This window comes from Lynx canadensis, chromosome B3 (assembly GCF_007474595.2).
Source record: "Lynx canadensis isolate LIC74 chromosome B3, mLynCan4.pri.v2, whole genome shotgun sequence".
Classification (NCBI taxonomy): Eukaryota; Metazoa; Chordata; class Mammalia; order Carnivora; family Felidae; genus Lynx; species Lynx canadensis.
The window spans coordinates 68891859-68916936 of NC_044308.2; the positions used below are offsets into that span (position 1 = coordinate 68891859).

Consider the following 25078-nt stretch of genomic DNA (forward strand, 5'->3'; position numbering starts at 1 on the left):
TACTGCAATTTTCCTCCATGATCTCATATACATCACTTACTTGATACACGTTTTTTTTTTGTTTTTTTTTTTTTTTACCAAAAGCAATTTTTATCCGGAAGCTACCATGCCTCAAAAGAAAAACAAAATCAGGATTTTTGTAAATAGTGGAAATACTAATAACCATTGTCATAGAGGGGGCATTGCAAGGACCAGGCAGGTGATACAGAAGTGAAGTATGTCAAGTGCACAAGCCCTCAGAAACTGCTTCTCAGCTCCAGCTGATGGTTACCAGGCAAAAGTGTGGGTCCAGTGTCTGTGATCTTCCAAGCAAACTAGATATCTGAATTTTTATATGAAATCTCCCATTGCTTAAAAGTTGTCAATGGATAAACGTGGGAATAAGACCTATTATTGTTATTGCTGCAGAAGCAGTAATAGTAAATTTTAAAACATAGGAGGAAGGAAAGGAGAAAAAACTTGGGCCCCCAGTTGTATGACCTTTGTGGAGAGATATGAGCAAAGTGCCAGGAAAACATGGAGAAACTCTCCGTGAAGGTAATTGGGGAAGACTTCCCAAAGGTGGGACGTTTGAGCTAAATTGAGAAGGATGGATACTGAGGGTGTTGGGATTAAAACCAGAGCTGGACAGCAGTTACAGCAGTAAAAACAGATTTTAGTTAGGAGCTACATAAATAGGGGAAGAGGATCTCCAGTGTAGATCTGGGCTCGGTTCTGAATACAACAAGAACAACCGGGGCTTTAGAGCCAGGGAGAGCAAGATGGGGAGGTGGTGAGAGCCAATGGAAGAGAAATTACTAAGAGAAGCATCAGCGGTTGGGATGGATTCTTATTAAACTGACCTCCCAGGATTCTGTCTGTAGACAGGCCACAGTGATCTGATATCACCTGGAGGATGGTGAGGGAGAAGGAAATTCCATCAGACAAGGAAATAGGTGGAGGGCTGTTCCATTATCAAGGGTGGTGGATTCTCACCAAACTGATTTAGCAGGGTACTTTATCCAACTGGGGTCTTGAGACCAAGGCCCAAGGATAGAGCCTAGCTGGCAAAAAGGGCTCAGAGACCCCCATCTGGAGCCTGGTCTAGGAGAATGTCTTTGTCATCTGCTCTGTGGTGTAGAGGGGTGTGTGTGTGTGTGTGTGTGCGCACACATTTTATATGTATCATTGGGGAAATTGATAAAGGTGAAGATTGCATATGCAAAGACACAACTGTGAAACAGTGTGATCTTTTGCAATAATTTCAAAGGTTGGCAAGGATGTGTTTGTGAGGGACATGGTGGAAAAACTGAAGGAGGACACTCAATACTTGGTTAACACATCTAGTCTGTGTCTTAGGAGTTCAAGGAACACTTGCAGACACCCAGAAAGAAAGTGTTTTGATGTGATTTTATTGTTGTAGACTCTTCACTCTGGTCACAATGCGGAGAGTAGATTGGTCAGGAGTTAGGGGGACCAACTGTGAGGGTCTTGCAATGGTCAAAGAGAAAATAATGAGGTTGAGTGATTAGAGGTGGAAGCCTTTCAAAAAGATGTTTCAAAAATGAACATGATTGGGGCGCCTGGGTGGCGCAGTCGGTTAATCGTCCGACTTCAGCCAGGTCATGATCTCGCGGTCCGGGAGTTCAAGCCCCGCGTCAGGCTCTGGGCTGATGGCTCGGAGCCTGGAGCCTGTTTCCGATTCTGTGTCTCCCTCTCTCTCTGCCCCTCCCCCGTTCATGCTCTGTCTCTCTCTGTCCCAAAAAATAAATAAATAAACGTTGAAAAAAAAAATAGCATACTTTAAAAAAAAAAATGAACATGATCAGAGGCATTTGTGTGGCTCAGTCAGCTAAGCGTCCTACTCTTGATTTCAGCTCAGGTCTTGATCTTCAGGGTCATGAGTTCACACCCTACATTGGGCTCCATGCTGGGTGTGAAAACTACATTTAAAAAAATGAACATGATTGATTTTGTGATTGATCCAATGGGCCTGGGGGTCCAAGTAATACCCCAGAGGGAAGACACTAGGATGACTTCTAGACTCAAAGCAATGGTGGACCACTAAAAAAAAGAGAAAAACGGGTGCCTGGGTGGCGCAGTCGGTTAAGCGTCCGACTTCAACCAGGTCACGATCTCGCGGTCCGGGAGTTCGAGCCCCGCGTCAGGCTCTGGGCTGATGGCTCAGAGCCTGGAGCCTGTTTCCGATTCTGTGTCTCCCTCTCTCTCTGCCCCTCTCCCGTTCATGCTCTGTCTCTCTCTGTCCCAAAAATAAATAAACGTTGAAAAAAAAAATTAAAAAAAAAAAAAAAGAGAAAAACAGAAAGAGAAAAGGTTTTGAAGGAAAGAAACAATTTCAGTTTTGAATGGTATATTGGGTTTACTTAGTGGGAAAATCCTGCAGGCAGCTGAAACTGTAAGTCTGAACTTCAGGAGAGACCATGGCTGGAGACATACACACTTAAGAGTGATCATCTGTGGCTGGGTGTGATCTCCCAAGGAAAGAGCATAGAGAGAGGGGAGGTGAGGCCCAGGGAAGCATTCACATGTCAAGAACACACAACACAAATATCTCCAAAGAAGACTGAGAAGGGATGGACAAAGGAAGCCCAGAGAGGAAGGAATCTCTGGAAGCATCTGGGTCAAGCAGAGTGGTTTGGAATCGTACAGCCTCTCTTGGGAAGGAGCCTCTGCAAGCAGCCTCTCCTGGGGGACGTGTAGGGAATTCAACTGAGGCACCTCATCCACATAGATTTTATGTTAGATTTCAGTACAGCCGGTTCATATACTGCTGATTTCACACTTGTTCCTTTTCCTTTTAGGTGGTTTTGCCACCTCACCTAGAGAAGATCCGAGACAGGCTGGCTGAAAACATCCACGAACTTTGGGGAATGAATAAAATAGAGCTTGGCTGGACTTTTGGCAAGGTATGCATTCCAGGGGCCAAGCTGGGGAGGAGGATTGGATTGCCTTGTCACCGGGGGAGGGTTCTTGAAAGACTCGAATGAGGAAGGGAACCGCATGAGCCCAAACTTGCTCCTTCTTACCGCCTTCTGTGTAGCTTTTGCTCCAAGCTTTACTCAGTTATCTAAGCGCAGTCAAGGGTGTGGGGGAGGCCAGCTCTGAGAAAACAGAACTGGGGGTTCACTTCCCTTCTCACTTGAAAATGGCTTCCTTCATTCGGGGAATATCAGGCACTGTCAGGTGCCTCCTTCAGAACCCTCACATCCCCTTTTCCTCTTCAGAAAAAAGCTGTCCTCTCTTCGGGGGGGGGGAGGGGGAAGAGGCTGATTCATTGTTTTGAATAAGAATTTGTTTAATACTGTTTTCAGACATATCACTAAGATTAATAGGCACTCAGGTTACAGAATCTCTTGTGCTAGAAAGCATTTTTCAAAGAGGATGTAAACTGACTTTGTGTTGGGTGATTTGTGTAAGGTCATGTCTGAAGGCATAAGGATAGGTGAGTTCTGAAGCTGCCTATGACCCTGACACCCTCAAATTATGAACATTCCAGCTTAGTTACTGAAAGGGTCCCTGCACTCTAACACTTACTGGTATCGATATAGCTACCGTAAAATAGTCTCCTTCTAGATGACTACGTCTCTGCTGTGTGCTTTTATAACACCACAGACCTCTCCTTTAGAGAACTACTCACAGCTGCAATATTACATTTATTATTATGGTTATTTTATTACTATTCTCTACTCCATTAGACTGTATTCTTCATGGGCCTGGGGCTATCCTGGCTCACCACTGAACTCCTAATGTCTAGCTCAGTGCCTACCACATAGCAGACACTTGACAAATGTTTGTTGGATGACTTAATTAGTTAATGTCTGAATCTGTTCTATCCAATACTATAGTCGTGAGCCACAAATGCCTACTGAGCACTTGAAATGCAACTGGTCTGAATTGAAATGTGTTGTAGTTATAAAATACACTGGATTTTGAAGACTTGCTGTGAGAAACTACTATAGACTGTCTCAGAAATGATTTCTTATACTGATGGCTTGCTAAAATGGTAATATTTTTTATCGTGGGTTAAATATATTATTTTTCTAAGTTTATTTATTTTGGGAGAGAGAAAGTGCACATTAGCAGGGGAGGGGAAGAGAGAGAGGGAGAGAGAGAATCCCAAGCAGGCTCTGCACTGTCAGCAAGAGCCCAGTGCAGGCTCGAACTCACAACCCCATGAGATCATGACCTGAGCCAAAATCAAGGGTCAGATATTTAACTGATTGAGCCACCTGGGTGCTCCTAAAATATATCATTAGGATTAATTTCACCTGTTTATTTTTGCTCTTTTCATGTGGCTGCTAGACAATTTGAAATTATAAATGTGGTTCACATTTGTGGCTGACTTTATATTTCTGTTGGGAGAGTGGTGTCTCCTGGACAGATTGTGTAGTCCCTTATAAAGAATGCTGTCCTGCAGCAGCATTATGGTTCCATGAATTTGGGGTAGGCAGGAACATGGCTACCATGTGTAAAATTGTTTCTCTATGAGAGTATGTTCTGAACACAGACACTTGAGTAGAAACAATCCACAGAGCACAAGCCGCTGGCAACTTGGGGACGATGTGTGTCATTTGCTAGAGAGAGAGATGGTCTATTTGCCTATCAGCAAATAACTGTGTTTGTCTTGCCCTATATGGATTGCCTGGGCCATGTTTCAAAGTGTGTCCTTTTCTGTTTTCCGGGGCAGTGCCTGTTGTCAAAACTTAAATTGTGTTTTTCTTATGTTGTCACCTAGACACGGGATGACAATAAAAGACAACACCCCTGTCTTGTGGAGTTTTCAAAGCTGCCTGAAACTGAGAAGAATTATAACCTACAAATGTCAACGGAAACCTTAAAGTGAGTGCTGAATCGAATTGAATGTGGACTAAACAGTGAGTGGGTGATTTAATGCCTTATAACTACACTGTAAAGGTATGTCTCTTGCCTTGAAAACATGACGCATTCTGATAAATGAGTGGAGATGGTGATTCTTCATGCCACTGAAGGACTTAGCATAGTAAATAACACATACACCATGGTTGTTGATCAGCTCAGATGCAGGTTAGGGTTCTTGCTGTCTTTGAGCAAGTTGACCCTTCTCCTCTCCCTCTGCTACATCACAGAACCCTTCTGGCCCTGGGGTGCCACATTGCTCACGTTAATCCAGCTGCTGGGGAGGATCTCAAGAAAGTCAAGTTGCCCAAAAAGTAAGTGATTTTTTTAATGATCGAAAACTTTCATGCTTCAGTCTGAATTTTTTAACTGGGAGGATGGGAGGCCCGTGGGCAAAGGCAGGTGATGGCCCCAGATCCATGCCTGCACTGGCAGGGCACGGTTCTCCCAGTTACTTCGACTGTACTGTAAACCCAGACAGAAGTCTGCTGAAATATGAGTGTTTCCAAGCTTCCCCTCTTTTTGCTCCTTCACCTGGGACCTACGCTACTATTTTACTTCTAAGCCGGGAGGTGCGACACTCAGAAGGTTACACAGCCTTCGGTCTGTAAGAATAGCACTTGGCACAGGAGCTCAAAAATGGTTGGTAGCCACAGAAAAGACTCACTCCTCTGGCATTGGGCCAGCCTGGTAATTCCTTTGTGGAAACGGTTGTCTCTGCCAAGATTTAATTCGGCCCCTAAATCTATGTCCTATGCTCTCTCTCACCCATACATTCCTGGAGAGTCACATGTTCTCACACATTCAGATACGCGCTCATGGCACATTCTCGCGCTCAACTGCTTGCTCACCCTCACGTGCACCAGCCTTGGGTGCGTGTGCATTCACACACAGGTGTCCCAGTTACTTAGGAGCCAAGGCAATGCCAGCTTTAATCAAATGTTTCTCTTCCCCATCTTCCCTGTGAAACTCCTAAGCTGCCAAGCCTCACTCTCAGAGGCAACTCCAGGTGCAGAGCCTGCCGACCAGACTGCTGGGGTCAGTGCTCAACAGCTAGCACATGTTGACTCTGCCCAAGATTGGGCATCCCAAGAAGGTAGATGAGGGGCAGTATTTAATGCCTGTAGCAGACCGTGCCTCTCACACTGCTCAGCAGTTCCTGTGTAGAGGGAGTTCCTGGTCTATAAGTCATCACATTCAGGTTCTGGCTTTGATCTGGGCATTCGGTGTCCCTGGGGCCGTCAGCGCCTCCAGACTCCCGTTCCTATGTGGCTATGATCAGCTGTTCTCCTTGAGAGTCACTCCACCGTGTACTCTGGTCCTCTCCATTCATGCCACACATCTACCGGGCCTCATACTCCGCTTTTTCCCATCTTCACATTATCTACCAAACCACAGACCACTGAGGCTGTGGCTCCTGGACCGAAGAGCAAACCATGAAGGTCACCTCAAGCTCTCACATTGTCTCATGTCCTGACTTTTTGTTTAATTCCGAAAGTAAAGGTTTAGCTTTCTAAGATGGAATGCTCATTCTCTACTAATTTATAAGAAACCATTTGGCTCAAGGTCCTGTCCTTGCCAATCTAGTTGTAACCCTTTCTGTTTTGGAAGTGAGTTGAAGGAGCTGTCGGTAACACCACGGCACACTGAATGTGCCCCTCATTTGTCAGGCATTTGTAGCCCCTCATTTGTAGCTTTCTTAGAAATAAGGCTGGGTTTGCACTGACGATCCACTTTGCCCAGCAGTTTGTGTCATCTGTGATGTGCATTGGCAAAAAGGGTGGTGGATTAGGGGCTTCATCTAAGGACTTGCAATAGAGCTGGACACTTCATTCTACCAAAGGGTAGAACCTGAGACCGTAGCCTTATTTTCATGGCATTCTTACCATGTGTTGCTGGTCTAAAATCTGGTATGGGTCTAAGATCTGGAATATACACGCATGTGTATATATATAGAAGTATATGTTTTGTTTTGTTTACTTATAGCTATATGATGTCCAATGGCTACAAGCCAGCCCCTTTGGATTTGTCTGATGTGAAGCTATTACCTCCTCAAGAAATTTTGGTGGATAAGCTTGCAGAAAATGCACATAATGTTTGGGCCAAAGACAGAATAAAACAAGGATGGACCTATGGCATCCAACAGGTGAGAAGTACTAAGTAAGCCTGCTGGAAAAACTAGGAGATGTGATCATCCATCAAAATGCCATTTTGCGTTGGTGGGTATTAGATTGGAAGATGGAAGTTGCCCTTGCACTCTGTCCGTCATGCCTCAGTGCATTCGTTATTTATAGAATCACGGGACTGGATAGGATTTGTAATGGTCACACTGACATTAACTCCAGGCATAATTCCAATTTTGTAGAAATGAATAGGCTTACCTTTCCTTTGTTAATCTGGCTCACTTGCGATCATGTTCCCTGTATGTGTGCCCACTGGCTGCATCTTGCCTCATTCCCTATCTTTTTTGTTGGCATTGTGGAGAGCTGAGCTTTTATGCCACTCTCCAAGGCCAAGGTAAGCTTTCCACAATTCAGCATTACAGCTCAGAAGTGTTTCTGGGTCAGTCCCAGGCATCTACCACTGAAGGTGAAAAGGAGGGGAGCCCAGCTCAAGAGAGGGGCAAACCAGCCTGCCAAGAAGCCGGTGCCCCTTACCTTAGCCTCTGCCCACAATTCGTGGGCAGAGTCCTTGGCTTGTACAGGAGACAGCCCCAGAACCAGGGCCTGGCAAGGAATTAGATGGAGTGTAGAGACAAACCATCTCTCCTTTAGTGTTCTTTCATTTCCTTAAGTATCCAGGGTACCATCAGGGAAGGTCAGGGGTAGTTGTATGTACACGTGTTTATTTATGCCTGAGTCTCCAACTCTGCACATGTCTGGAAGCCAGGAAGACCACAACTATGGAAACCATGGCAGAATGGGGTAAGGGAGACTCAAAACAGCATGGCAGGCATATATGTTGATGATGACTTATCACTCCAGTCATTGGCCGTTGTATTCTTAGTACTCCCTAAGGAACTGAGGAGGTCTCCAATACAAATGTGTGCCTTCTATAATGAAATGGACCCACTGTGGCACTGCCACCTTTTCTGATGCTTCTCTGTGAACATAGGTGTTTATCTATCTTGTTTCTCTGTTAAGAGACTGTTGTGAGGAGACTCTAATGGTTTGAATCAAGGCATGCTCTTCCACAGGGGAATAACTAGGTGAATCCCCACCTGCCTTGCCTTGGGAGTAGAGGTTTTTAACCAGTTTCAGGATACTTCACTTTATTCACAGCCTGGCATTATTAAAATGTGTTTTTAATAGCAGAAATTTGCCATTTATATTCATTTAATCCTGAAGAGAAGTAGTAAATGAGTATATTGCTAAATATCAAGGTGCTGGGGGGAGGGCTGGTGGACAGATATGAGGAAGCCGGGATGGTGGCTCAGAACATGTAAGGTGGACAAGCTCTTGGTAAAGACAAAATGTATTTTCTCAGAACCTCTCTTGTCTGGCTTCATGTAGGATTTGAAGAACAAAAGAAATCCCCGGCTGGTGCCATACGTATTACTGGATGAGCGTACAAAGAAGTCCAATAGGGACAGCCTTCGTGAAGCTGTTCGCACATTTGTTGGTTATGGCTATAACATTGAGCCGTCAGACCAAGAACTAGGTAACGAGTTGAGATTGTTCATTCTGGTCCCAGACGACTGAAATGTTACTTCTGCAAAAATGCTGACTTTGGACAAGTCTAACATGTACTCTTAGAAACGATATTGGTACCAAAGAGCACTAAACAGAATGGTGTATTTTAACAAGAGAGGGGAGGAGGAAGGAGAAAGAACCATGTTTAAACTGTGTGATGAGTTTGTATGGTGAGCACTTCTGTGACCCAGTCCCAGAGGGAATAAGCGATCCTCCAGCATAGCTGAGCTTTTGGGGATGTTTAGTCACAAAACCGAGAAATCTTTATTTCTCTTATTTACCAAACATGTGACTCTCAGCTTACTTTTGGGCCAGGTCATCTCATCTCTAAATTGACTTCTACAACTCATTAAAATCACCAGCCCACAACTGATGAACATGTCATTGGGATCCCAAACCCAATGAGGGACTAGAGGCAAATTAGGTCACTATTATAAGTAATGAAGAGGACAGGTTTGGAGTAAGACAGACCTGGGTTCATATCCTTACTTTCCTCCGTTTATTGGCTCTGTGACTTTGAACAAGTAAACCTTTCTAAGCCTCAGTTTTTCATCTGTGGAATGAAGAGCGTATTAACTGACCTCATAGAATTGTGCTGGATATCGTTTCTAAAGGATCTACCAGAAAGTAGTCACTCAGTGAATGTACCTTGTATTCTGATTAGGATATGATGATCATGGTGATGATTGTATTATGAACAAAATGCCATGTTGGGTAACAGGAGGTCTGTCAGTCTTTGTTGTTGTGCAATTCTTGTAAGGAATGCTACCTAATTATTAAAGGCCTGTGTTCTCTCTTTACTTCCTGTCCCCTTTACTCCTTTCCTTCTCACAATAGCTGACCCAGCTGTGGAGAAAGTCAGCATAGATAAAATTCGATTTTTCCGGGTAGAGCGGTCTTACGCAGTGAGATCTGGAAAGTGGTATTTTGAGTTTGAGGTGGTGACCGGAGGAGACATGCGCGTTGGCTGGGCCAGGCCAGGCTGTCGGCCCGACGTTGAGCTGGGAGCCGATGATCAAGCCTTTGTGTTTGAAGGCAGCAGGGTGAGTCTGGGTCGTGTCCACATGTTCCCAGAGTTTTTCTTCTCCAAACATTTCCTTACAAATTGGAAGTTCTGAGTGTCTGAATCTCTGGCTTCAAAGTTGAGTCACCACTGTCACTGACTAATTTAGGTCATTGAGTGATCATTACCTAGTGATCGTCACTTTGCTTTTTGCTCTGGTATAGGGGAAGACTATACGCCCAAGTTGCTTTCTGTAACTTCCATACCTGACCTTGAACTTGAGCCCATTGTCTCCATTCTGAAGGAGGTTCCCAGAACACACCGCAGCTAGTATGTGAGGAAATCTTACCACTTTGTCCTCAAGAGAGTTCTGTTTGCTGTCATAGCTGATTGGGTGTTGGGAGACTCTGGCTACCTTTTCTGATGAGCCTATGTAACTCGGTTTCATTTATTTGTAAGACAGATCATTCCTCCCCGTGAGTTGTCCCTGGTAGAGAGGTGAGTACTTTGTAGAGACCAGGTACCACTACCAGTTAGGAGAAATTGCTCATGGAGGCATTTCTTTAGCTGCATGGGGGCTTTTAGGACCTCCAGTTCTCTAAGCTCTGGAGTCTTATTTCCTAGGGCCAGCGTTGGCATCAAGGCAGTGGGTATTTTGGACGTACGTGGCAGCCAGGAGATGTGGTTGGATGTATGATTAACCTTGATGATGCTTCAATGATCTTCACACTGAATGGGGAGCTGCTGATTACCAACAAAGGCTCTGAACTTGCCTTCGCTGATTATGAGATTGAGAATGGTAAGTCTACCATCTACCCCCTCCCCGTTCCAGCTCCATGAGTTCAGGGAAAATCCAGGGAGAGCTGGGTGAGCTCATCTGCCTCCTTATTTAGGGTGGGCCATCCTTTACATATTTAAAACCCTGGTGGTGAAGACTAACCCATTTACTGTCATTTTTGAAGAGTCAAGAGCATGGCAATAGTTGGTATAAATATCAGTTCTGAACTTCCAGATAAATTAAGAAGCTCTCCTGTGATTCCCTGTCCTGTGGCATGGCATGTTAAAGTTTCCCAGCGTTACAAACGAAATGCTAATTGCGTGTGGACTCATGTCCCTGGCAGAATAGAAAACACAGTGAATTAAAGAATTGTCCTTTCATTCTGATTTGAAATGTCAGTCTGCATGTTTGTGTAATTGAACTTGATGCTTTGATGAGAACCATTGAAACACAAAAGTTGGGCGTAGCTGTTCCCTTGAATGAAATATAATTTATTTTGAAATTCAAACATGCTCTGACCCAAGCACAGTTGCACTTATTAAAGGCCCTGAATAGACGTCAGTCAGAACGGCGCTTCCAGCTACATAAAGGAGCAATTGGCGCTTACTTCCTGTCTGTTTCACTACGTTATATGCAAACGTTGGCTGCATATAGGAGAAGGAGCACTGGACTCTGAGTCAGCTGACTCGCTCCTAACAAGCTGTGGCTCCCAGAGAGTCTCGGCTTGACGTCTCTGGGCTTCGCTGTCTTCGTCTATACCAGACAAATAGACGGTAAGAAGTTCCAACATCCTTCCTGGATATCAAATTCTACAGCAGTGACTTAGTGCCCACTGTACGTACATCCCTATGCTTGACGCTGTGTCACTGCCATCTTCATGACAGATGGGGATGAGGTGGAGTAGTCGAGAAGGTGGGAGGCCACTCTCCCCTTGTCTCTGCTGCTCTCCACTTCGGACATCTTGGGTGGACTTAAACTTCATCTCCCTCTCTCTAAATGATGAGGGCTCCGGCTGGCTCTAAATTTCCAACACTATACAAAAAGAAACCTTTTTTCACCAAGAAAGCTAAAAAGAATAGAACTACATAGGTGAGAGCAGCAGAAATACGTGTCACTGTATATATATAATAAATAAATATTCTCTACTTGCAGAGTTTTTAACAATCTCTACTAAGAGTTTTTTTTTAAACAATTCTCTACTAACAGAGTTTCTATAAGTCACTTTCATGATTTTTATGGACACCTCTTTTCTGTACATAACTGTACTCTAAGAGAACTTCAAAGATTTTTCTAAGAGCCACGTATTTAGGGAAACAGAAAGCTTGCAATTGAGTGTATTTTCCTAGAAAGACAGGATGACTAAAGCCAGGTGGGGTCACATTTTAATGCCTGCCAAAAAGGTTTAAAATCAAGGCCTTAAAGATTCGTGGTTTTGGAGACATTTGGGAAAGAGGTCACCAGAAGAAAGAAATGTTTCTGTGCTGGTTCAGAGGCAAAGCAGAGGAAATGGGGACGTGGACCTAAGGGCAGCGTAGAAGATCTGCCTTCTGACATGGTTCTTAGAAAACAGATACCTGCCTGGTACCCACTACATGCAGTGCTCTCTTCTTGAGGCCAGGAGGAAAAGGAAGAACTAGGAGATTGAGACTCATCCCCTAGGAAAGTAGCTCCCTAAGGTAGACAGAGTCCAAGGATGAGGAAACTTGTCCTGGCTCTGCTGTGTATGAACTAGGGGAGTTTACTTACCTATGAGGCTTTGGCTCCACATAAGGAAGGGATAAGAATCTTGTGTGTTGTGCAGTTAGACGTGAAGTTCAAAGCCTCGCCACTCAAAGTGTGGCCCACTTGTTAGATATGCAGGATCTCAAGCCCCATACCAGGCCTAGTGGACCAGAAACTGGTGGCAACAGACCCCAGTGGTTTGCATACAAATTAAAGCATGAAAAGCAGTGGTCCAAAATATATAAAAATGCAAGCCATAGCAGTGTTAAGGGGCTCATTTTCTAGTTGTAACAATAAATAACACATAACTCTGAAAAGATAATAATTCAAGGCAGTAGGTTAGAAATGGCAAACGACTAATACAGATGGCAATTCCATAAATGCAGTATTAAAACTGGATGTTAAATAAAGAATATGACAGATGCCCACCTCAAAGGAGCCAGGGTGTTCCCTTCTGGGAATATAACTGCAGTAATAATAATAGTGTATGAGTAGTGTGAGTAATAGTGTGGGATCAGGAAACTTCAGGAAAGGGTGGGAAAGTTTGGAAGATTTGTGTATGGAATTTCTAAAAGACGAAACTGGAAAGATAGAGAAGATACAGAGGACAGTCTCAAATACCAAGACTTGGTCTTTACATTCAAGAAATTTGTGCTGTCTAATCTGGGCCAAGCACCCTTGGACTTCACTCTCTGGGCATGGGAGCTGTTGGAGGCTTTCAGCAGAGGAATACTGTAAAGAAGAGGGATGTTTGAGGGTAACTTTGCTTTTAGAGATCATCTGTGTTGTATTGAAAAAAATGCCTCCTGGACCCTTTGTGTACAGGGACATGATCTGACCTTCAGAATAACAAAGTCTATTATTAGCGAGCTATTTTATAATACAATTGTACATATTCATATATTATGCTGTAATATTGTATTGCACTTTAATAACACAGAGACAAGGTTAATTGGAAGGCTCTTTCACTTCTGTGATGGCTTAGGAGTCTGAAGAAGGACAGTTGAAAGGAAGTCGCCATGCCATTCTTTGATAATAATAGTCCAGAGGCCTAGAATAGCCCTTATAACATCTCTCTGCTCTCTGCGTAAGGGGGAAAGAGGCAGCGATTCTTGCCTGGAGCTGTTAGGAAAAGCATCTGTTGAAAACAAAGCATTTTGTACACGGTATCCCTCCATAAAGCAAAATCCCCTATATGCTTCTATTCTGGTCACCAGCATCCCAGCCTTGATTCAGGCCTTTCCCGAAGTGAGAGCTGTGCTGGTGGGAAGTTTCCAGTCCTTTGGCCAAAGAGTGGGGACAAGCATCCTAATTCATGGCTGTTTTCCTCTGGCTTATTTATAAATTGTTACCTCTGTCCTCTTCTGCATCCTAAGAGTTGATATACTCTTATCTGCCTCATTAGAATTGTCCTCATCATTGTTCCCTACTCTGATCCCTGCCTTAGACCATTACAGCTTTCAGCATTGTCACCTAATAGCATCTGAAAGCTCAGAAGCTTCCCTGGTGAAACCTTTGCGATCAGTCTTCTCTTTTATTCCATTTAGAGGAGAAGAAAATACAATTCTGAACGTCCTGTTAGACCTCAGAATGTGGCGTCTGAATGAGGCTTTACTGCCGGTCCCCTGTGCTGCCTCTCTGCCAGGCACTCCCCTGAGGGACAAACTGCTCCATTAGAGCTTCGGTGTCTGCAGGGACAGCCTCCCGGGCTGTTCCTGCCATTGGCCCATCAGGATTGAACAGATCCCCCAGCTCTGCTGGCAGCTCTTTCCGTAGGTGGCTGATGAAACCTACCTGCGGGAGGCATCACTGCCATCCACATGCAAGCCACATTGGTGCCAAGGGGCCCCTGCCATTCTCTCTCCAGATGGGTGCTATGGTTCTGAAAGTGGTTGGAGCAGGGAACGTGCAGCATTTGCTGCAAGTCTCGTGACTACCTCCGAGCTGTCCTTGGACTCCATCTTCAGGAGGCTTAGCAAGAAATGAAAACGAATGGGTAAAACACAGGCTGCTGTGGTGAGACTCTCAGAAACACCCAGGAGGGGCCTGGGCACTCATCTAACCAGCTGTTTCCACGATCTCGTTTTTCCTTTACTGTTAGTGAGCTGCTCTCGTGTCTTTCCACAGCTTTAAAATGGATTGACACCGGGGCCATGGTTTAGATTTTCTAGGGAACCAGTTTCTTTCCAAGGTCCTGAATAATTGAAACATGCCCCCCCTGGCTCTCCCTCTTTTTAATCACAGAACTAGTCAGGAGGCCTCGTGATACAAAACTTACTGGAACCTGAAGTTCTCGGCAGGATGTAAATGTCTGTGTTCTGGCATTCCTCTCCTGGAACAAGAACTCCATGCATATCCTGGTTCAAGATAAGGCCATGTGCAAGTCTTCTCCTCCGACCTTTTCAAAAACGTTACCACATTGCATCTATGATGCTGCATATGTGGAGGGGCATTTCTTTTCCCCTTTATTTTTCTGTCCACTTACTTCTCCAGTCTCATTTGAAGCTAGGGGTTAACCGAGTTGTGTGCAAAGTACAAACCCTTGTTTGTGAGAGTCATTGCTCACTCGAACGCCATGTGGCCTTACCAAATGGAACTTGTTATCCAGATTTACTCCAGGAAGCCATGTGGCCTCTTCAGAGGTAGCCCTTTTCGTGTAAGGAGCCTACAGTGGTTGGTGGTTGTGGGTCTGCAGTTGCTTTATCTAGAGGCAAACTGCTCAACTACTTAACACTTAGGAAAAGTAAAGAAAAAGTCACAAAGCAAGTTACTATAGATAAGAGTTAGAAAGCCAGGCATCCTGGCCTCAGTCCCAGTTACTTGCTCTGGACTGCTTCTCTGGCAGCTTTTTTCACATGCTGGCTCTGCATGCTTACCAGGTGACAGACCTCGAGCAAGTTACCCAGTTTGCTAAGCCTCGGTTTCCTGTTCTGCAAAATGGGCATAACAGTGAGCCGAGTCAGCAGAGCGCTAAGCCCAGTGCCCAACACCTAGAAAGTATTTGATAAACATTAGCTGTTGTGGTTTATCATCGTCCCCCCCTTATCTACCAGGCAGAATTAGAAAGTTACATGACATTTTAATGCCTCATGAAAAGGACTTTTCAGGAATGGAAAGATCATCAACTAGAGCCTCTCAGCCAGGTGGAGGGAACTGATTCGCTGGGTTCAGTTATCAGCTGAATATATCAAGTATTCTTCCCCCGGAGAAAGTGCTGGCACCTTATGAGGATTTATCTTTGCTCTTGGTCCTTTCTCGGTTTTCTGTTTTCTGACCCAAACCTTGGACTTAGCTTCTTTTCTGCTGTTTTGCAGAGCTGTCATGGCTATGCCCACTTGGTCCCATGAAGGTGCCCAACAGTCTTTCCCCCACTGCTGTCACATCCATGACCACTGTGGCCATGCCTTCTCTCGTGCTCTGTTCAGATGTCCCCTGTGTAGAGGGCTGTTGCCCTGGAGGGATGGGACTCTGCCCTGGGATATGGCTGCTATTTAAAGCTGGGGCACTCATCCCTTGGAACATTCCCCCCGTTCTCTTGCACACTGACTGGCAGCTGACCTATGAGTCAGAGTGTGTGGGATCTTGTCCCGTTTTGTCACTTGCCCTTCTCATGACCTTGGTCATGTCCATTAGCTCCTCAAGTCTCCAGTTCTGTCCTCAGTAAAGTGCTGTCTGCTTTGCTGGTAGCTTAGGAATGGGGAGAAGCCCAAGCCCCACAGGAAAAAAGGCCTCATGCAAACATTACCTGTTTTCCTTCTGCATGTATCTCCCGTTGCCAGTGGGTCTGTGACTAGGAAGTTACTCCTGTGGCTTGAGTTATTCCGAAGTACTCAGCCCCGCTTCTTCCCACTTAGGCTTGTGTGACTACTGCTCGTATGTTCCACCACTCAAGTCAATAGAGAAGACAGGTTTTCTTGAGATGCCCTTTCTCTGCTTACCTCAGGGCTGTGCTGCTTCATGATCGTGGCTCCAAGACCGCTATAGTGATGGCTTTCTGGGTTACGTTACCCGCTTTAGCAGAAACCAAAGTGCGGTCATGGGAGCAGCGGTGTTTTACAGCAGAACATTCACTGCTCTGTAGTCCAGTTTTGTCCTGTTTGTATACGCACCTTGGGATCAGGATAGTTTCCTTCCTTTACATCTTCTCATAGTGCAAACCAGAGCCCTCTGTCTCAGTGGGGTCCCAAGAAATGTTGCTAATAAGCAATGCTCATTCCACACTGGAATCAGATTTCCGAGGGTTCCTTAATTATAAACGTCCCCGTCTGCAGAAAGGAGATGGTTTCCTGTCGCAAAAATGCCAGAAGCATAGAACCTGTTCTGGAGGTTGCATGAGTGGGTGCTTATCTGACCTGCCCATCTACCTTCCTAGGGGCCAGGCCACTGGTGTATTCTCAGTCCTTCGTGTGTTGGAGCAGAGGCTCTCTGTATAAACATCACCCTTATTCTGCTAGCATTGTGTTAAAGCTCTTTTATTTGAAATGTTATTAAATGGTATCAAATAGTGTCCTAAATGAGTTCGTAGTTTCTTAGCTTGGGCAGGATTCACTTTTCACATACGTGGCTCGTCTACATAGACTCTTTGTGACTTAGGTAATGATACATAAGCATGGACTCTAGGAGTGAATTTTGTCCTTGATGTCTATGGACAAAACCTCTTATTGTGGAATGTAAATTCTCCCAAAGTTGGCCTTTAAATTTCCCCTGAAATAAACACTCCTGTCTTAGGAGTGACATCAGTTTTCTTTGTGGGGGCTCCAGTCCCTGTGTTAGCCACCGGCCTCAGAGCCCTTCCTCCCTTGCCGAGTGCTCTAGGGATAATTAGTGCTTTCCCAGCCCTGCTGATTTGTTGGTCCACAATTATGATTTATAAATAGCCCACAAACAAGAACAGCAAACAGTTTGAACCTCTGCTTTGGAATATTCTGCATGGCAGTTTTTTAACATGATGGGATGCAGGAGTGAACTTGGAAAGAGACCGTAGCCATAGGAGGGGAGGAAGGAACTTCCCATGGCTCCTGCTGGAAGTGTCACCTCCTGCTCGGGTGGGGGCCACAACAGCAGGCTGGGGGTATGGCAGTTTGTAAATAGTATTTTGTAAACCAACAGAGTCCTTGTTAGCATGTAAAACTTCTCAGACTCAAAACGGGAAGAACTGTTAGACTCCTCATTTCACTGGAAGGCACTGAGACGTTAGGCTCTTTGCACCAAGTCCTTTAAAAAAAAAAATTTTTTTTTTAATTTTTTTTTTTTTTCAACGTTTATTTATTTTTTGGGACAGAGAGAGACAGAGCATGAACGGGGGAGGGGCAGAGAGAGAGGGAGACACAGAATCGGAAACAGGCTCCAGGCTCTGAGCAGTCAGCACAGAGCCCGACGCGGGGCTCGAACTCACGGACCGCGAGATCGTGACCTGGCTGAAGTCGGACGCTTAACCGACTGCGCCACCCAGGCGCCCCCAAAAAAAAATTTTTTTTAATGTTTTTCTGAGAGAAAGAGAGACAGCGTATGAGCAGGGAGGGGCAGAGAGAGAGGGAGACACAGCATCTGAAGCAGGCTCCAGGCTCTGAGCAGAGCCCAATGCAGGGCTCGAACCCATGAACTGCGAGCTTATGACCTGAGCCCAAGTCGGATGCTCGACCAACAGAGCCACCCAGGCACCCCTGGGTACTAAGTCCATCTTGAGGCTTCTGGTGTTGTTTCATTTGGGGCAGTGTTTAAAATTTCCCATGGCCTAATCTCACTTTTAACTAAAGCATAGGTAAAGAATTTTACTTATCCTCTTACTGGTTTTACTTTTCCAGCTGATATTTATTAACACCTTAAGAATAATCTAGGCCGGGGGGGCTGTGTGGCTCAGTCGGTTAAGTGGCCGACTTCAGCTCAAGTCATGATTTCGCGGTCTGTGGGTTCCAGCCCTGTGTCTGGCTCTTTGCTAGAAGCTCAGATCCTGGAGCCTGCTTCCAATTCTGTTTCCCTCTCTTTCTGCCCCTCCTCTGCTTGCTCTCTGACTCTGTCTCTCTTTCTCTCAAATAATAAATATTAAAAAAAAAGTTTAAAAAAAAAGAATAATTTAGGCTGAATGATGGTTCCCCCCACCCAAATAATTTTGAACCAAATTCAGGTATCTTCCCCATACACCAGCAGCAGCCACAGACTGTTGTTGGGAGTCTGTGTTCCAGGAAGAAAGACCAAGGAGGGTGTCCCTTGTTTCCTACTGGGACTCAGAGATGTTGAAGAAGCCACGGTCTGACTCCCTCACAGCTTCCGGGCTGGTCCCGTGGGCTGAAGCAGGCTCTCCCCCACCATTCTGCAGGCTTCGTGCCCATCTGCTCTCTGGGACTGTCTCAGATCGGCCGCATGAATCTTGGGATGGATGCCAGTACCTTCAAGTTTTATACCATGTGCGGCCTCCAAGAGGGCTTTGAGCCTTTTGCTGTCAACATGAACCGAGACGTGGCGATGTGGTTCAGCAAGCGCCTCCCGACATTTGTCAACGTGCCAAAGGATCATCCGCACATAGAGGTAATGTTACACATTGTGGCTGGCCCCGGCAGGGCAGGTGGGCCAAGGCCCTAAGCTCCTGCTAATGCTTGTGTCAACAGGCAGCTGCTTACCTAAGTCCATGCCCTGGCGGCCTCCCAGCCACCTCCTCGGCTGGCGCTCGGGGCTGTAATCGTGGCCACCTTCACCGGGGCAGCTCAGTGGCACCTTACAAATGGCGCCCACCTCGCACATCCATCCTTGCAGATCAATCCCCAAGCCTTTGGGCTACTGTGTATCCTCCAGATGTTCCCGCATTGCTGTGGCAATACCCATACAGTATCCAAAGACCTTAATTGTTGTTTTCCTGGGAGCGTTTGTTACTGATACTCGAGATGATATGTCCTAGACAGAATTCTTGCTCCTAATGTAGTGTCTTTTAGACCCAGATAGTTTCTGCAGAACTGCTTCCAGCATTTCAGACCGACATGTAGTAGTTGATTACGATGCCCCCATCTTGTAGGAGGGAGTAGGGAAGAGCCAGAGATTGTAAGGAGCCTGATGAAGGTGCTGGTTGAACGTCTACGTGGCTCTGTTTGCCTGTGCCCACAGTGTTTTTTTCATGGGGGGTGAGGAGATGGGTGAGGGGGCTGATGCAAAGTCAGATAGATCAGTTCCATTGAGGCAAGATGCAGTGGCTTGCTTCCACCTGGCGGTAAGTTCTCCTAACTGACCTTCCAATGCAAACCCAACAGGCACCAACACTTAGTCCTCTACTTGTCCCCATAGTCTTAAATAGCAGAGACTTTGATTTCTCTGATTCTTACCTGATGATCAGCACCTTAGAAAGCTGGCTCATAAACTTTTGGAACTAATGAACCTGTTTGACAAACGGATGGAGTCTAGAGACCCTATTAGAACCATCTACAAACCACACGAAAATATGTAACCACACTCACCCCAGGATAGGAACTATTCTCTAGAATGCTTAGACCATAAGAAAAATATTATTATTATTATTGTTATTGTTGTTGTTGTTATTTTTATTATTTCTTAGTTTATTTCCTCTGCACCCTCCCCTATCACACATTTCAAAAAAACCCAGTTTTGATCATTCCTCCTCCAACCCCACCCCTTGAGATGCTGTGCCCCAGCGCTGGGAATTTCCCCAGTATTTTTTAAATTATTATTGTCACTTAAAAAAATGTTTTTAACATTTATTTATTTTTGAGAGACAGAGCATGAGCAGGGAAAGAGCAGAGAGAGAGGGAGACACAGAATCTGAAGCAGGCTCCAGGCTCCAAGCTGTCAGCACAGAGCCCGACGTGGGGCTCAAACTCAGAAATTGCAAGATCATGACCTAGGCTGAAGTCAGACGCTTAACCGACTCAGCCATCCAGGCACCCTCGGAATTTCCCCAGTATTTACAGGCATTTCAACCTTTAGGCTGTGATTGGGGCAGGGCTGAGAAATGCACAGGGTGGGAGACAACCCCTCCAGGGGAGCTGTGATGTGTCTTGTCAAGCTTTGGGCTTTCTGCTTTTTCCTTAAATAGCCACTTGCCCACTGACAAAGGAAATCTTTGGAAGCATCTTCTTCTTGAGCTACTTACCCCCTGACCTGAAAGGTCATCCCCAGCAGATGCCATGCTGCATCATTCAGATTCCACCACCTCTGTTATACCTGTTCGCCACCCTTGATCTTGCAGAAAACCCAATGAGCGTGTTTTTAAATCTTTAATTTCTCTAGCCAGAGGCAGATCTGTTATTTTGTATGGAGCAGGATCCAAGGAACAGTGAGAATAAGGTTTGGTTATCACTGGTGACAACTTTTATAGTTCACAGAAAGCCATGACATATGAAATATCAATGAAGGAAGGAGGGACAAGGTCAAGGTCGGGCCATCAGGTGTGTCAGGTAAGGACCCATGGTGTTTCCAGGTTGTGAGGATAGATGGCACTATGGACAGCCCTCCATGCCTCAAGGTGACCCACAAGACATTCGGCACACAGAATAGCAATGCCAACATGATCTACCTACGCCTGAGCATGCCCGTCGAATGCCACTCCTCCTTCAGCCACAGCCCCTGCTTGGACAGTGACGCATTCCAGAAAAGGTGAGGGCGAGGCCTCCCACTCTCAGAGGTGCTCATCGTGTGTGCTGTAAAGTTGGCTTTCCATTTTTCTGTTTCTTCTCTTTCTTTTTTTTTTTTTTTAATGTTTATTTTTGAAGGAGACAGAGACAGGGCATGAACAGGGGAGGGGCAGAGAGAGAGGGAGACACAGAATCCAAAGCAGGCTCCAGGCTCTGAGCTGTCAGCACAGAGCCCTATACGGGACTCAAACTCACGAACCATGAGATCACGACCTGAGCCAAAATTGGGTACTTAACCGACTGAGCCACCCAGGCGCCCTCTTTTTTTTTTTTTTTTTTTTTTTTTTAATGTTTACTTATTTATTTTTGCGAGAGAGTGAGAGAGAGAGCAGGGGCAGGAGAGAGAGCAAAGAGAGAGGGAGAAAGAATTCCAAGCAGGCTCCATGGTCAGTGTGGAGCCCAATGTGAGGCTCGATCTCACAGCCTTGGAATCATAACCTGAGCTGAGATCAAGAGTTGGCCACTTAACCAGCTGAGCCTCTCAGGTGTCCCCCATCTCACCCGGGTACAAATGGAACTCGTGGGTAAGGTTCTCTCCACTTTCAGTCAGGTAAAGTCACAAGAATGTGTGTGTACACACGTGTGTATACATATGCATGTGTGTGTTTGTGCAGTGCATAATTAGAGGACCAGTCAAGCTAAACAGGGTCACATCTAGGGGAAAAGTTTGCACTCTTGCTGAGCCCTCTGGGTCCTTAGCCTCCTTGCAGCCTACAAATCCTATGTTTTTGGAATAGAAGGTGCATAAGAGGGTGCAATTGTTGCCTTTGTGAAATTAAAAGCTTCTCAAGGCAAATACTACCGTCTTTGTATAACTGTGGCCAGTGTCCAGCCCAGCAGCTATGTGACTTAGGAGTACTAAGACTTCTTCCCTCCTGATAAGGAATATATATGTTCCTTGCTGTATTTCTTTCCTTTAATGTCTGTTTCTAATCATCGATGTATGTCTGCCTGTCTAGAGCTGTCTTGTCTGGGTTGCCTCTAGGGTTTCAGTATCTACCCAGCTTTAAACAAGTACAGCTGCTTGAAAGAACAGGACAAGGTATTGAGAGGTATCCCTGCCTATGTTATTTCATTCTCTTCAACTGCTCCCTAGCTCTCACTTACCATCTGGGCTGAGAGACAAGAGTAACAAGTCACAGTCCTGGCTTGTGGTAGCAGATTACAAATGCACAAGTCCCAAGACCAGTTGGGATCACTCGTGTATAGAAAATAGTTTTCTAACCTTGCCTTCATCATTAAAGGTAGATTAATTGCCTGTCCGAATTGTGGAATTCTCTGTACAGCTGAATAACTAAAACATGGATTGTCTCCTCCCCCTGCCCCCACCCCAGGAAACAGATGCAAGAAATACTCTCTCATACAACAACAGTAAGTAAACGTGCTCAATTATGGTTTTCATGTTTCGATTCTTTGTTGTGCCTGGGAATATGCCCCTTACAGCAAAGATCTGTCTAGAGATCCTCCTTAATTGCCAATTACTGTGCCTTTTAATATCCATCTTGATGCTTCCAGAACACAACTCCAACATTTCTCAAATGGGGAAAAGAAAGACAGTTGTTTAGTACAAAGGAGAAGCTCCACCTGGAGCTCTAATTGGGCATCATGGTGTACTTGTGCCCACTTGCCACCAGGGACCAGTACTGCCTTTCTGATTGAAACGAATATGGTGGGGGCGGGGGGGGCTTCTTAATTTAATCCTCTTGTTTGCTCTTGTGTGTAAACTTCTGTGAATCAACTCTCCCATGTCTCTGAGCAGTGCCAGCAATAATGTTGAAAGCAATCAAGTGAGAAGTATGAGCAGGGAATGGTCCAGATGATGGAAACTGATGTTGGTCTCTTTTCTGTATAGCCAGACAGTAGTCAGAAAGCAACACTTGCTAATTTCTTTCTTTCTCTCATCCTTCTTTAGCACCTGACAAAAAACATTTCTTTGCAAGAAATGCATGTCACCTCTTCTAAAAAATTTTTTTAATGTTTGTTTATTTTGGGGGGAGAGAAAGACAGAATGTGAGTGGGGGAGAGGCAGAGAGAGGGAGACAAAGAACGTGAAGCAGGCTCCAAGCTCTGAGCTGTCAGCACAGATCCCAACATGGGGCTCAAACTCACAAACTGCGAGATCATGACCTGAACCAAAGTCGGATGCTTAGCCGACTAAGCCACCCAGGCACTCCCATGGCATCCCTTCTATAAACTTATCCTGCAACCACAAGCTTGTAGGTTAACTATCATCAGGAAGTCACAGGAAGTGCAGGGTACTACGCTGTGTGCATTGAATCACCTTCCCGCTTAATTCCCATGGCATCCCCACAAGAGGGACCATATTCACTCTGAAACACATAGAGGACAAATGGCTTGCCCAAGGCACACAGTTAATAGCTGCTGGCGGTGAGATTCAAGCCCCCATTTGACCGGCTGACCCTTTTGTCTCCTAATCAAAAAAAAAAAAAAAAAAAAAAAAAAATACAACAGGCGCCAAAGAAAAGTAACTTCATTAAGAATAAATGTGCTCAATTTCACAAGGCACGTGATGAAACAGTCACTTACCTCATGGTTTAGCTAGTGTCATAGCGTAGTGTTAACAGATAGCGATGCCAGCCAGTAACTGCTGTAATTCTCAATACTGCCTGTCATTGAGCCTGATGGCCACACAGGGCGCCTTGGGCCACCATGTGAGCTGCTGCTTTTGCAGCATCTTTTTTAAGACGTTCAAAACAACCACAAAAAATACTTTGGACGTCCCTGTGGAAGTGGAAAGGGTAGCAGAAGTTGTCAACTATTCTCTCCTGAGGGCAAGGGCAGTGCCCAGGAGAGGGTGAGGGTTCTGTGCTGGCCATTCTGAACGGCTGCCCCTGATTTCAGCAGCAGCAGCTTCTGGGCAGAAAGTGGTAGGTTAAATGCTCGATTGTCTCCATGCTAAAGCACACACAAAAGGGAAAAATAGGGAAGGCAGATTCTCCAGTCAGCCTGTCCTAAGTCTGGAGTGTAGGGCAGTCCAGCTCTGGAGCGGTGTGTGCCTTTTAAGGAAAGAGGGCCACGTGGGCCCCTGCATTTGTTCTGTCATGTCTGGCCCCCCACCAGGGGCCACTCACTCCCCTCTGTGGTCTCTCTCCAGCAGTGTTACTATGCAATCCGCATCTTCGCTGGACAGGACCCCTCCTGCGTCTGGGTCGGATGGGTGACTCCGGACTATCACTTGTACAGCGAGAAGTTTGACCTGAGTAAAAACTGCACGGTGACTGTTACTCTAGGGGATGAAAGAGGCCGGGTCCACGAAAGGTAAGGGGGCTCCCAAGCGGGCAGGGTCAGCCACCAGGCTCCTCGCTCTCTCCCTGCAGCTGTCTTCTTTTCCCTTCCACCCAACACCCCAAAAGAAAGAAACATCCCAGTATCTATGAAAAAGGAAAAGTGAAGCACAGGCTTAAAATCCTTCACTAAATAGGCAGTACTATGGCAGAAGTGTATTAGTGGAAATGGAGGATAATTCCATCACGGTATCAAACATGACCCATGGAGGCACCTGCATGGCTCAGTCGGTTAAGCGTCCGACTCTTGATTCTGGCTCGGGTCCGATTTCATAGTTGGTGAGTTGAAGCGCCGTGTTGGGATCTGCGCTGGCAGTGCAAAGCCTGCTTGGGATTCTCTCCCTCCCCTCTCTCTTCTCTCTCTCTCTGCCCTTCCCTCACTCGCACATGCTCGCCTGCTTGCTTTCTCTCATTCCCTCAAAATAAATGAATAAATTAAAAAAAAAAATGACCCAGGGGTAGGAGATACAAATGGACAGCTGGGAGTCTGTGCCCCCTCTCAAACACTTCTCTTCTGTGCGTTCTGGGCAAGCCCCAATTTCGGCAACATCAGAACAAGACAGAGAAAAACCCCTGGGTACTTGAAAGAAGTCAATTCAGAAGAAATACAAAGATGCACCACATCACATAGCAACTGACAGACTCAGAACTCCTCATCCTAAGAATGTGAAGTGTCTGAAAGCATAAAGAACATAAGAGAGATACAGCAAGTTCACGAACAATTACGTAGAGATCTTTTGGGAAAGCAGGTTTTAGGTACACTCAGGCCTTCCCCTGGTCCATTGAGGGGGGAGAGGAGGGTTGAGGGTTGATTGCCACCAGAGAAAGAATCTCCAGCCAGCAGTGCCCCAGAGGTGACCCAGGAGACCATGCCTTACGTCCACCCAAGTGAGACTTAATAGAGTCTTTGCCAAACAGACATGTTTAGAGATATAATAGGTTGTTTTGCAAGCTGACCTTTTTCCTTACCAAGTCAGGAACATTTTGCAGGCAGTGTTCTTTAGATGCTACCGGGTCATCAAACACTGGTGACCAGAAAGGTCACTTATAATCACTGTATCGTGCAG

The 25078-nt window shown here is 45.6% G+C and overlaps 1 protein-coding gene across 1 annotated transcript in view; it reads left to right on the forward strand.

The window, feature by feature from the left end:
• RYR3 (ryanodine receptor 3) overlaps nucleotides 1-25078 on the forward strand; it is a 357957-nt gene that overhangs the window by 144369 nt on the left and 188510 nt on the right. The window contains 11 exon segments of the mRNA XM_032593518.1: nucleotides 2802-2906; nucleotides 4736-4839; nucleotides 5106-5189; nucleotides 6862-7021; nucleotides 8388-8535; nucleotides 9405-9610; nucleotides 10195-10369; nucleotides 18387-18595; nucleotides 20493-20668; nucleotides 22041-22077; nucleotides 23822-23985. Coding sequence (XP_032449409.1) covers nucleotides 2802-2906; nucleotides 4736-4839; nucleotides 5106-5189; nucleotides 6862-7021; nucleotides 8388-8535; nucleotides 9405-9610; nucleotides 10195-10369; nucleotides 18387-18595; nucleotides 20493-20668; nucleotides 22041-22077; nucleotides 23822-23985 — 1568 coding nt within the window.